Consider the following 13,452-nt stretch of genomic DNA (forward strand, 5'->3'; position numbering starts at 1 on the left):
GTGTATTTTCTACACAGGTTCCTGGGCTGCTGTGCGGCTTTTATTCAAAAATCACCATTCCGGAGAGCAATCTGATGTGATCAGCACACACACACGGGCATCTTACAAGGAGGGCCTGCGACAGGACTGATGTTGGTAAGTGGCACACGTATATAGGATTGTCTATGTGTATGGATGAGGGGGTGGAAAAATGTAATAGTGATGCATATATAGGCCTATTGCGATAACAAGAGCTGGAGACAAAGCTGGATGATGTGCTCTCCTCTGGTACAACATCAGGCTGCATGTCAGCATGGTGCAGTAGAGTCTCGATGCTTCAAATCAAGGTCGATGTGAATATGCAGCAGCAGCAGGATCATATTTGATGGTGAAACCAGCAGTGTGTGTGTGTGTGTGTGTGTGTGCTGTATATAGCCTATACGCATGAAAACCATATATCCGATTATCGTATCGATATTTAAGCAGATGGGAATGCTGCATCCACTTGTGTGGAGCAACCACAACAACCACTCCTGCAGCTGCGGCAAAAGTTCAGCCTAATGGGTTTATAAAATAGCAGCACAGATAACGTGAAGGGCAGGGCGAGATGCGCTCAATAGGATACAATGAAGCCTATTGTTTATAATTAGCACTTCAGCACCATGGAGAGGTCATGATTAGCTGGCATACTGTATAGGAGGTGATCTGACTGGGGGATTAGGTTTTTTGTACTCATAATAACATAATCTCAGTTGCATTATCACCTTGATCAGCACTGTTGTTGGGATTTATTGTGTTTTTGGTGTGATAAAACCTAAATCACATCCAAATGCTTTGAGCCCAAACAGGCGCAGTTTTTTTAGCCTGAAGCTTCATGATTCATGTTGAGCTGAGGAGGGTGTTGACATGTTTTAGACTGGGCGGGTATCAGACCACTGTAGCTGTAATATATATTCAGTGATAACGCCTTTATTATACCAGCCAGAGAGAGAACAGCATGGTCACATTTTAGGGGGCTATTTGGGTATTTTTTCTTTTGTTTAAAATCATAATAGAGATGAAAATAGATCTTATTTAGAAAATTAGTCATTCTGAAAACACTGTGTTGGTCCTCAATATATGTAAAATTGATTGTTATTGGTTTATTTTGTTTTTGCCATTTTTTTAATTGATGAATTCTCTTTAATCCTTTTTGTTGGTGTCAGTGGCTTTTCTTTTGTTTAAAATCATTATAGAAATGAAAATAGATGAAGGTCTTATTTAGAAAATTAGTCATTCTGAAAACACTGTGTTGGTCCTCAATATATGTAAAATTGATTGTTATTGGTTTATTTAGTTTGCCATTTTGAATTGATGAATTCTCTTTAATCCTTTTTGTTGGTGTCATACATACTGTAAGGCTGCAGCTAAACTATTATTTTCATTTATTAGTCAATCTGCCAGTTGTTTTCTTTGGTCTATTGAATGTAATGTATGAAAATAGTTAAGAATGTCCATCACATTTTTCCAGAACCTATAAGGTAACGGCTTTCAATATTATATATTAATATGATAATACTTTATTGTCAGACAGGACTCTGAAATTTGTTTTGCATCACAGCAGCTCCATTTGCAACATCACAGAAAGGACAAAGACAAGAAACAAGGATATGTACATTTAAACATTACAATCACAGAAGACGATATTCAGGGCCCTTCAACGTACATTTGATCTGGGATTAGGCTCCATATTTAGTTTTAGGATTGACTGGTGTACAAAAGAGTGCTTCAGTCTAAACCTTATTAAATCGTGGAACCCTGTGTCTCCGATTTGATGGTAACAATTCATATTCACTGTTCAAAATATGGTTGGAGTTAGAGACGATGGTGTTTGCCAGCCTTAATATGTTATTATGATAGGCTGATTCATAGAATTTCTCAAGGGGTTGACCTACAATCTTTGAGCAGATTTTCATTTGGTGGAGCAGTTTTGACTTTAAAGTAGTGGACAAACTCTTGTACCATGTAGTATAACAATACTGTAGAACACTCTTAATCAAGAGAAGTAAAAAACAAAAGAAGAATTTGTTTACTCGCCCCAAAAGACCTGAGGCGGCGGAGAAAGTAAATTCTTTGTTTTGTCTTTTCACAGACAAATTCAATGTGGTCTTTGAATTCAAAACATTATATGTTGTCTGACCAACAGTCAAATGATGTTCAAGTGACTGTCATGGAAACCTAAAAATTTGAGAGGCAGGAAGTGAATTTTCATATTTTTGAAAAATGGTTATCAAAATTGTTGCAAATGAATCTACTTCCAGTCGACTATAGCTGCAACTAACAATTATTTATATGTCGATTAATCTGTTGATTATTTTTCGGTTAATTGATAAATTGTTTGGTTAATAAAATGTCAGAACATTGTGAAAAATGTCGGTCAAGGTTTCCTTAAGGCCCAAGATGACGTCCTCAAATGTCTTGTTTTGCCCACAACTCAAAGATATTCAGTTTACTGTCATAGAGGAGTAAAGGAACCAGAAAATATTCACATTTACAAAGCTGGAATCAGAGAAATCTTAACTGTTTTTCTTACAGAATTACAGAAACAGATGAATCGATTATCAAAATAGTTGGCAATTAATTTAATAGTTGACAACTAATCGACAAATCAGTTCAGCTATATAGTACTGCATAACTTTGACTTAGAATAACAGTGTTGTGATTGGAATCTTTTGTTGGTGTTGTTTGACTCCTTAAACAACTTAACAATCATAAAAGAGTGCAAAGTAAATCGTTTTTCCACAAGCTTTGATTTCATTCTTATTGAATCATCTGTTCATTTGCCAATAGATAGGATGTTGTGTGATGCCTCAGTCCAGGGCAAACATCGATCCAGAGATGCTGTTCAGATGTCAAAATAATGATGTACTATTCCACAAACGGTTTTCCTCAGAGGACACAAGTCGTGGATCATAAATCTAAACAATAACTACATTATATAAATGTTTCAGGGGTGTGATTGTAAGTGACGGTACACTTTAATAGAGTAACATTTATTTTACATAAGAAAAACGTCACATGCTGCTGGCCCAAATCACTGTTTTGCTGCATGTTTCTGGTTCTGCAGAGCATCGAGACAAAATTAGAGCAGATGCAACAAAGCAAGATGACAGATAACAAACAACATCCGTGGTAAAAGACAAAAGGACTGAGATGGCTCGTGTGGCTGTTAGATGGTGTAGATGGGTGTACCTTATTATGACTTTAAAAAGCGGTCGTGTGAAAGTGTGAAACAGAAACATTTCCTCTGGTATAATCCCATTCTAAATGTAAGTGTGGAAACGAATCTTTAATCATATGTTATTTAAATCTGGTATAGTGTGAAGAGCTGGAGAGATGCTCTGGGAATGTGTTATTGGGTTGTGCTGTTATAGCTTGCAGAGTAAACAAGGGAAGAGGTTGTTCTGCAGCTGAAACAAAACCTTAAAGAAGACCTATTGTGCTTTTGTGCTTTTTCCCTTTCCTTTAGTGTGTTATATAATTTTTTGTGCATGTAAAAGATCTGCAAAGTTACAAAGTCCACGCCAAAGGGAGTTACTCTCCCTCACAGAAACACTGCTCTTGAACCGCCTGAAACATGTTGCTTGAAGTCCCGCCTTTTCATCTGTAACATGGTGATGTCATCAAGTAACAGATTTGTATCGTGCCTGCCTAGCAACTAGTTTGGCACGGCCTCAAACAAAGCTAGTTAGAGCGGAGCTGGAGTGGAATCTGAAGTAGGGGTGTGACGGTGAAGAAACTTTCCCACCAGTTAATAAACTTGTGACAACACCGGTGTTACCGATTACACCGGATATTTTAAAAGAAAAGATGACGGTCAATATGTGTAGCGCGCTTACTTTGATCTTTAACACTGTGCACACCGGCTGTGACCATCCTCCTGACAGCGATTACCTCATTAACGTTGTGGTTCCCTTATAGCGTTGGGTTTAAAACCAAAGTATTGCCAAATATGCGCTTTTGCTTTTCGCTTCGACACCAATTCGTCTTGTCTGTCAACTCTCTCTCTCGTCCCGTGTGTGAAATCTGACTCCTGCTACTCTGTGCTGAGACTCCATATGGAACAGACACTTTCACTTTTCAGTTTGTAGTATGTATTGATAACACGCCGCTGATACGCATAAATGAGCTGAATGGGTTTTATTTCTATAAAAAAAAGCAAAACGGCAGTGGGGGCGGTGGGTACGTAATGTAATCCGTGTGTGCCCGAACACCGACTACCGTGGCAAACCTAGTGGAAAGAGTTTGGTTCGGTTGACCCATCACAACAGAGTGGACCAGCTGACCAATCAGAGCAGACTGGGCTTTTGAAGGGAAGAAAAGAGGTGCTGCAGCACAGCCAGTATGAGAAAAGTAAAGAGTTTTTTTTAACATTAAAGCATGTAAACATGTTCTAGTAGAAACCCCAAATAGTATGAAAAGTATGCACCTGATAATGAGCATGGTATGTCATCTTTAATGGCTAAATAATTTGTGTATTTATGGACAAGAGAGGTATAACCTGTGGCAGGCAGTTCATTTCTACAGTATGTTGGTTCCAGTGAAGAAATTCTCTTATACAATTTAGCATTGTTCAATGATTTTTCTGGCCATATGTGAAAAAGCCAATGTGCTGTTATTGAAAATGTACAGAGGGTATAATGCATATTGTGTGTTAATGTTCACAGGGTTGATGGTAGCGGGCTCACAGGGCCGGTTGTGGCTCATGGAAAAAGACCAGGAACCATTACCAAAATATTGGCCCCCAGCCCTCCACGGTGCCCCGGTCCCCCGGTCCAGGACTCACTAAACACAGCCAAGAAGAGCAGTGAGGTTTGGTGAAGAAACCACTGAATGATGATAACAATGACCAGCTGACTCCTCCTGTCCCCGCAAGCCACTATTACATGAGTTGTGACCCTAGTCCTGAGGACATGGAGGACACCTGCTCCGAGTACGACAATGTAGGCTCTGACGTGGAGCAGGACTACGACGAGGTGCTGCATTTGAACAGAGAGAGCGCTGTGGACACAAGGTACTACAAGCAGTACTCTCCTGAGGACGGTGGCTATATAAAGCATGCAGTAGGTGATAGTACTAATGAGAACAGCACCGCTGTTGACCAGCTCGCTCCAAGGCCTCGTCGTGGCACAGAAATATGTGAGGGATCACAATCAGACACTAAGCCTCACAAGGCGGGCCCTCGCTTTAGGTCGCAATGTGCTCCAGCAGCTGGGGATGAACCAGAGAGGGAGGTGGAGAAGGGCCACGAGAACAGGTTCTTCTTCAGTGATGGAGACGAGATAGAAGAGGTGCTGGATGGGGCCAAATTTATAGAGGATTTAGAGGACACAGAGGTTGAAGGGAACACCAGCCTATATCAGGACAACAAGAATGAAAGAATTAGAAAGGGAGGTGATGAAAGGGAGAGAGAAGATCGAGTCACAAGAAACCATAATATCCCAGGAGCCAGTAAGAAGTGTGAGGAGTCTCACTTGGGTTCAAAGGAGAAGGAGAGGCAGGGTAAAGGACGAGGGAGGAGGGTAACTGGAGAGGACATGGAACATGTTGTTTCTGGGATTAAAGGATGCACGACAAACAACACTGAACAGCGTCCAAAGACTTTGTCAAAGGACTGCAAAAAAGCCGCAGTGCGGACCAAAGCTAGGTCTGGTTCCAGTAAGCAACATCCTCCTCCGCCACCTCGACATTCCCATGCTGACACCCAGAAGGCCCCGCCTCGCAGAGAGATCCCTCCTGTTCCCAGGCCGTCCTCTGCTAACAGCCAGGAGAGCGACCCCAGGGTTATCAAACCATCCGTGGCTCCTCATCACACAGCAGAACCACAGAGGGAGCCTCTTGAGGAGAGGCAGAGACGGCCAGAGAAACCCCAGCAGGTAACCAACACAAATAGGACAGGGCTTTGTCAGATCTCATCCCCTGTGGCTTGTGTTTGTTTCTGCACAATCTACCTTCTCTGTGTCCCAGAGTGCAATAAGTGAGATTTTAATTACATGCTTGGCCACGAATAGTTTTTTTTTTCGCCTTTTCCCCATGGGGTTATCATCTATACACAGGACAATAAGAAACCTGCCGAAGTTAAACCAGATTTTTGTATACAACAGGGTGAGAAGCCAAGCACAGCTGTGACACCTGAGGACGTGCCAGAGCAGCCGAGGAGGCCTCCGTGTCCAGAGGTCGTCCCTGCAGAGGAGAGCAACACACCCAAGGTGAAGATCTTATTACCACTTTTAATTTATTACTATAGTTTTTGCTAACTGATCTGTCTTTTTCCACCTTTAATTTCACTGGGCCACAATACTCGAACAAATATTTGCCATGATAATTCACATGGCTGATATGCCTTCTCAGGTATTATTAAAGAGGATCTATTATGCTTTTGTGCTGTTTCCCTTTCCTTTAGTGTGTTATATAGTTTTTTTTGTGCATGTAAGAGGTCTGCAAAATTACAAAGCCCAAAATCCACATCAAAGGGAGTTACTCTCCCCCACAGAAATACTGCTCCTGAACTGCCTGAAACGCCTTGCTTGAAGTCCCGCCTTCTTCATGGTGATGTCACCAAGTAACACATTTGCATAATACCTGCCTAGTAACTAGATTGGCACGCCCTCCAATCACGACAGTGGGCCAGCTGACCAATCAGTGCATGCTGGGAAGAGCATAAACAGAGCGTTTCCGACAGAGGGTGAAAAGAGGTGCTGCAGAGCAGCCGGTATGAGAAAAGTAAAGCGTTTTTTGAACATTAAAGCATGTAAACATGTTCTAGTAGAAACCCTAAATACAAGTATGCACTTGAACATAAAAATATCCTCTTTAACATAAAAATGTTGTCCATTTAAGTCTAACTTATTGACATGCTGACTTATTTTAAAGAACACACAGGAAGCTGCTTCTTTCCCCAGCTTTGAGGATGGTAAGTATCTCATAACTATTCTTACATTTCATAATTCTTTGCAGCACATTACAATGTTTTACAATGAGAGCTTTTTGTTTTGCTGCATAGTCCCGGGTCCCTGTGAGCCAGAGGATCTCATTGATGGGATCATCTTTGCTGCTAACTACCTTGGCTGCACTCAGGTGCTGTCTAATAAAAACCCATCCAAGTCCGTCCGCATGTCCCAGGCCCATGAAGCTGTCAGTCGCATCAAGGTAATCTGCCTCTTCAGGGAAACAAGTCGTTAACGTCCATCGATTACTTTATACATATTTAAGTCTGCCAAAGAGGTTGCTGCACGCTTTCTTCCTGTGCCTCACAAATGTAGCAACACATTTCAAAGAAATCTGGCAGACAGATCTTTGAGCCATGATCTGCATCTGGGATTTTTGCCATAAGACAAGTTGCCTTTTAAGATTTAGCCATCAAACTAACAGAGAGGCTTGATTCCAAATCCTAAGGGTGTGTTTGCAGGTTTGAGAATCACAATTGATGTCTCTAGGTATAACAAAAAGGTACTTGTTCAGCACTGGCAGAGGCTTCCAAAGTGCCTTTTACTTTGCATTTTAATGGAATTTTTAAGTACAGTATAATGTATACCTGTACTGCTGACTGACTGCAGCAGAGTCATTTCTTCACCACACGGTGGAGCTGTTGCATTCCTTTTTTGCTCACCTGTGCATGTTAGTGTTATGATGATGAGCTCAAAGTTTGCATTGTGAGACATATATGTTATTTATTTCAAAGAGCCAAGATGAAGACTCTCAAATGATGACAGAAGTGGACCTGTTTATCTCCACTAAAGCTGTCAAAGTGCTGAATGCTGACACACAGGTTGGTAACTCTTTGTGTGTTGATTCAGCTGCCTTTCTGTGCTTAGAAATCTATTTTCACACATAATGAGTAATGATTGTTTTTGCTCCACGTAGGAGACGATGATGGACAGTGCCTTGCGGACCATCTCCTACATTGCCGACATTGGCAGTATAGTGGTCCTGATGGCACGGAGGCGCATGTCTCAGGCCTCATCGGAGGATTTCTCAGAATCTCCTGATTCTGCTGGCGAAGGGAAGAGTCAGTACAGGATGATCTGCTATGTCTTTGAGTCAGAGGATGTGAGTGTTTGCTGCTTAACTTCACATACATGTTTAGTTTGGGGTTTATACTTTTTATAGTTTTCTCCTATGGTGACTAAAACAGTGTGATCTTTCTCACCTCCTTGCTGGGTTAGCCTTTCTGCTGAGTAGTTTCCCCCAACTCTCCCTTTCCCACAGGCACAGCTCATTGCACAGTCCATCGGTCAGGCCTTTAGCGTGGCCTACAGAGAATTCCTGCGAGCCAATGGCATCAACCCGACCGACTTGAGCCAGAAACAATACAGTGACATCATCAACTCCCAGGAAATGTACCACGATGACCTCGTCCATTTCTCAAACTCAGACAACTGTAAAGAGGTGTGACATTTTTTATCTGGCTGCAGGTGAATTGTGGATGATGAAGGATGGATTTCCCTTAACATAAATCACTGTGCCAGAATCTCACAAATCTAATGTGACACGTGACATTCAAAATGTGCTTGAAGATGATTAAGAAATGCTTTTTTTTCTATGTTCTAGCTGGATGTGGAGAAGCAGAAAGGGGAGAGCCTCGGTGTGGTGATCGTGGAGTCTGGTTGGGGCTCCATTCTGCCCACCGTCATCCTGGCCAGCATGCTGAACAGCGGCCCTGCAGCTCGCTCTGGAAAACTCAGTGTCGGGGACCAGATCATGTCCATCAATGACACCAGCCTGGTGGGGCTGCCACTCGCCACCTGTCAGGGCATCATCAAGGTACGGAGCATCAGGCACCTCCGGTTTACACATATTGAGTGTTCATTCAGTCCTCTAAGGCAGTGGTACCCAGTCTATTTCCTTACGGGACCCCTTCTATATCATTAAGTAAACTGACTAAGTGACTATTTTATAGATATTTCATATTATATGCAATGCATAACAATAACAGCACAGAACAACTGATAAACTGTACAATTAACCCAAATAGTGAACGCAATAACTGCAGGAAGTTTGTTTAAGATGAGCAACTTGGATGAATTTTGAGCAGATTATTTCCTGAATATTGAATCAGAGATGAGTTTTCCCTGTTATTTTTAGGAACTTTTAAAACAATTCTCTGTCTGTATTATATATTTTTTTCATCTTTAACAATCCTACATACTTAATAGGCTTCTTTTAGTACAGATTCAGTGTTTTCTTCTCCCTGATGCTTGATGCTTGACCTCTTAAAATCAAGAAGGCCTTGTGACCCCCATGAGGCTTTGGCAACCACTATTGGAGGTCGCGACCCCCCAGGTTGGGAGCCAGTGCACTAAGGAAATATCACATAAGCAATGGCCTCGCTGTAGCAAATGCAACTCAAACAGGAGTAAATAGTGCATTTGTTGCAGGCTATTTTAGTATATCTTATTTAGCAAGAAGATAGTATGAGGGATCAAATCAGAAGTAAATGCAGCTCCCATGTTTTTAATATTTATTTGGACTAATGGAGGAATAAGCTATATGAGGCTTTGGCTTTGGGTAATACTTAATAGGATAAATTCATTTTTGGTTTCGGTCTTTTCATGGTTCATCAGACTTATACTTTAAACTGACTGTAACATGAATGTGTTTTTTATGTGTTTTTGGTCCAGGGTCTGAAGAACCAGGTGAAGGTGAAGCTGAGTATTGTGAGCTGCCCTCCTGTCACCACTGTCCTCATCAAGAGGCCCGACCTCAAGTTCCAGCTTGGGTTCAGTGTGCAGAATGGCATCGTGAGTAAGAAGCATGACACTAAACTCTAGGTTGAGGCTCAAACTGAATGGCAGCTTTAAAAAAGTGAGGGTTGTGCTGTATGTACTGTGCAGTTACATACAAAGAGTCTTTTTCTCACATCCTCAGATCTGCAGTCTGATGCGAGGTGGCATAGCTGAGCGAGGCGGTGTTCGCGTTGGACATAGAATCATTGAAATAAACGGTCAGAGTGTTGTTGCCATGGCACACGAGAAGATTGTTCAAACCCTGTCTGTCTCAGTGGGTGAGGTAAGAACACATCATGCCACAAGATGGCAATTTTCACTGATTACTGCGCCACAAAAAATCACTGCACCATACAGGCCTTTTAACGATACACCTACAGATTAGATCAGGTTTAGATTAGTTCAAGGCACAGACTTTTGGTTACATACATACTGCGTGTGTTTAATAGATAAATAAAGTCCTTGGTAGAAAAGGCACAGTTAAATCTTTATGCAAACACTGACAAAATCAAGTGTAACTGGTGCAGCAGATGATTGTTTGAGAAAACAATATGTGATTCCAGTTATTGTACACTGGCAACTTTAGGAAACAAATTTATTTCCTTTATGTAAAATCTGCAAATTAAAGTGCATATCCTTATCTACCCTAATATGGATGCTGTGATCCAAAAGAACAGTTTGACATATGGAACTACGCTTATTTGCTTTATTACTGAGAGTTAGATAAGAAGATCGATACCACTCTCATAATATAGATCTTCTCATCTAACTCTCGGCAAGAGAGTGAATAAGTGTATTTCCCAAAATGTCAAACTATTCCTTTAATTTGTAGATTCAAGCCCAATGACATACATCTGTTTCTATAGCGAAAGTTTACTAAAAACTACATTACAAATTGCTTAATTTATGGCCAGGTGAGTTTGCTTAATCAACCATTCTTGGTCTGCTCCATTACTTACACATTTAAAGGACCAGTGTGTGGAATTTGGCAGCATCTAGTGGTGAGGTTGCAGATTGCAACCAACTGAGTACCACTCACTCCTCCCTTTCCAAGACTGTGGTAACGTGAGTCGTCAAGTGCAAAACCGTGGTAACTCTGTTCGCCTCGCTCAGAGTGCACCCTTACAGCCCGTTCTCATTCCCAAGGCATTAAATAGCGAAGCTTTGTGGGCTTCGGTACCGAGGCACATGGCACCCTTTAGCGCCGGTAGGAAATGCACTGGGTGTTCCATTAACTATAATGTAAAACCATCCGCGGCAAAACCCAACCCAACAAAGACAAGGCTTTCATCCAGGTGACCGCTGTTCTTGTACCGTACGTCACATTACAATCAGCTGTTCGTTCGTGTCCCATGTTCACAATGCTCAGCAAACATAGTAGTTTTAAGCCCAACCAAGTATTTCTTTCCTAAACCTAACTATAGTGGTTTGGTTTTCTAATTCTAAAGTGACGCCAAGGGTAACTGTAGTGGTTTTGATGCCGAAAATAAGTTAATAAGAGTTGTGATGAGAACGTGTTGACCCTTACCATAATAACACTACTTTAGGAGCCATGGAGGTCAGATGGCGGCTGGTGGCACCACGGTTTTGCACTCTGCGGCTCACATTACTGCAGTTTCATGAGCGTATCGGAGAACTACGGTGGCCTTCATGTAACATAAAAACGTGAAAGGCTCTCTCTGGAGCCAGTGTTTGGTTTGTCTGTTCTAATTTGACAGAATTGATTTCTTTGACAGTAATTTTGTTTTTGTGTGTTATTTTTCCCCAAAGTTCTCCCATCATATGTCTCCTTTAAAGCCATAGAAGCTTATTCTTTGTCAGTAATGTATTCAAGGTCTCCTCTGACACTCTGGTGGCAAAGAAGGGAGTAAATTAGGTCTGGATTCAAGTGATGTGATTAGGACTGTGCCTCTATAAATGAACTCTTGAGTTGACAGTGTAATTGTCGCTGCTCCTCTCGTCTCTGCCTCTCTGCCAGATCAACATGAAGACGATGCCTGCCGTGATGTTCAGACTGCTGACAGGACAGGAGACGCCTATCTACATATAGATACCCTGCATGGATCAGCCCGCTGTAGTTCTGCATGTCTGGCTGCGTGGGGGACGCGATGATGGACAGATGACGGACAGGTGGCTCAGTGGGATGAGGAGAATTTATTTTTCTATCATTTTATGTTCTCGGTCTCTTGTTGCAAAGCTGTAAAGAACATCTGGTTCTCATTTTCAGGTTTTATCTTGAATTACATTGTCATAATGGCCTTACAATGTGAATACTCTGTCTGTAGTACTGTACGTGAGTTCCTGGTGTTGAAGAGAAGTAGCTTTAAGGTCATGATTATTTTCTTATGAAGAGATAAATTAGTACATTTATTTTTTATTTAGTCATTTTTATAATGTGTATGGAGTTTAAAAAATGTACTTCTATTGTAAATACTTTGGATTACTCAAGGACTTGGTTGGAAAGGCCATATTACTCCTACAGTATATGCATGTTATTATGAAGAATTACTGACCAGGGATTCATTCTCAATCCGACATGATAATCTATTACAGTAAGTATTAAAAGAAAATAATAATATGCTGTACAAAGGCACTAAACTATGTGTATTATGGTGATGCTGAAGGCCAAAGACACACCTACTTCTCAAAGACACACAGTATGGGTGATCATTACCTTTACCAGAGCGTACAGTACAAGAATGTATCAAAGTATACATTACTGGATGAATGTAATGTTATAACACACTAAGAATACAATCTCACGGATGAATGCTTGTTGTTGTTTTTATTTTATTACTGTAAAAAGAAGTACTTACAAACAGACATGACATAAAGTACATTTGCCTCTATTAGAGATGAATCAATTGTTCTTATCCAAGCAGTTTGGGATTCATTCTTCCTCTCGCGTTTTCACATTTATATGGATCTCACGTGCTGTGAAAGAAGGATGCTTCAACCAATGAGCTCAGGAACTATGCGCAAATTAAACCACATGCTGTCGCCATGGCAACGTGCATGCGTCACAAGAAGTCCTGAAGAGGCTATGAAAAAAGTAATCTATATCAAACTATTAATTATTTTGTCTCGTCTTTCAATTCTAATGACAAAAAAAAAGAGTTGAACAATGACAGACCTTTAATCCTTATTGATCAGTGTATATACACAGTGTGTATGGATCCCATACATTATTTACAACTACAGCAACATGACAATGAACTTTACAAATACAACTATTTACAGTTCAATCGTTTATAACACTTAACAGGCTTGTATAGATAATTCAAACAGGTGTGAAATTAGACACTCCATCTGTAACACACTCAGCAAAACATATCTTCAAGTATTATTGTCTGGAAAAGCTCCCTGAGGGAAACCAGGACGGCTTCATACATGTTCCTAAAACACAGAAACAAAATCACGTCAGTCAACAAGCAGCAAAGCTGGAAATAACTTCCTTAAAGCACCAGTGTGTAGGATTTCGAGGGATCTATTGTCGTTATCACGGTTTTGCCACGACACGGCGGCTCATGTTACCGCAGAAAGGGAGAAGTTAGTGGTACTCAGTTGGTTACAATCTGCAACCACACCACTAGATGTCGCCAAATCTTACACACTGCACCTTTAAATGTTACATGGACATAAAAGCGCAGCATGCAGGATTCAGGACGCATATGCTGTGATGGCCATAATAGCAGTGATTCATTTTATT

General features: G+C 41.1%; 2 protein-coding genes across 2 annotated transcripts in view; one reads left to right on the plus strand and one right to left on the minus strand.

The window, feature by feature from the left end:
* On the plus strand, nt 1-12,513 carry LOC119487328 (amyloid-beta A4 precursor protein-binding family A member 2-like). Its single transcript, XM_037768114.1, has 12 exons — nt 1-135; nt 4,686-5,894; nt 6,123-6,227; nt 6,892-6,931; nt 7,022-7,167; nt 7,700-7,786; nt 7,882-8,067; nt 8,227-8,406; nt 8,569-8,781; nt 9,639-9,758; nt 9,886-10,026; nt 11,722-12,513. Exons 2-12 carry the CDS (start codon nt 4,905-4,907, stop codon nt 11,791-11,793), a joined length of 2,280 nt encoding a protein of 759 aa, XP_037624042.1. The 5' UTR covers nt 1-135; nt 4,686-4,904; the 3' UTR covers nt 11,794-12,513.
* Nucleotides 12,129-13,452, minus strand: part of duox2 (dual oxidase 2) — a 4,666-nt gene continuing 3,342 nt past the window's right edge. The window contains exon 9 of the mRNA XM_037768115.1: nt 12,129-13,139. Within this exon, the coding sequence (XP_037624043.1) occupies nt 13,128-13,139 (12 nt within the window). The 3' untranslated portion in view covers nt 12,129-13,127. The remainder of the gene's footprint in view (nt 13,140-13,452) is intronic.

This window comes from Sebastes umbrosus, chromosome 4 (genome assembly GCF_015220745.1).
Source record: "Sebastes umbrosus isolate fSebUmb1 chromosome 4, fSebUmb1.pri, whole genome shotgun sequence".
NCBI classification, from domain to species: Eukaryota; Metazoa; Chordata; class Actinopteri; order Perciformes; family Sebastidae; genus Sebastes; species Sebastes umbrosus.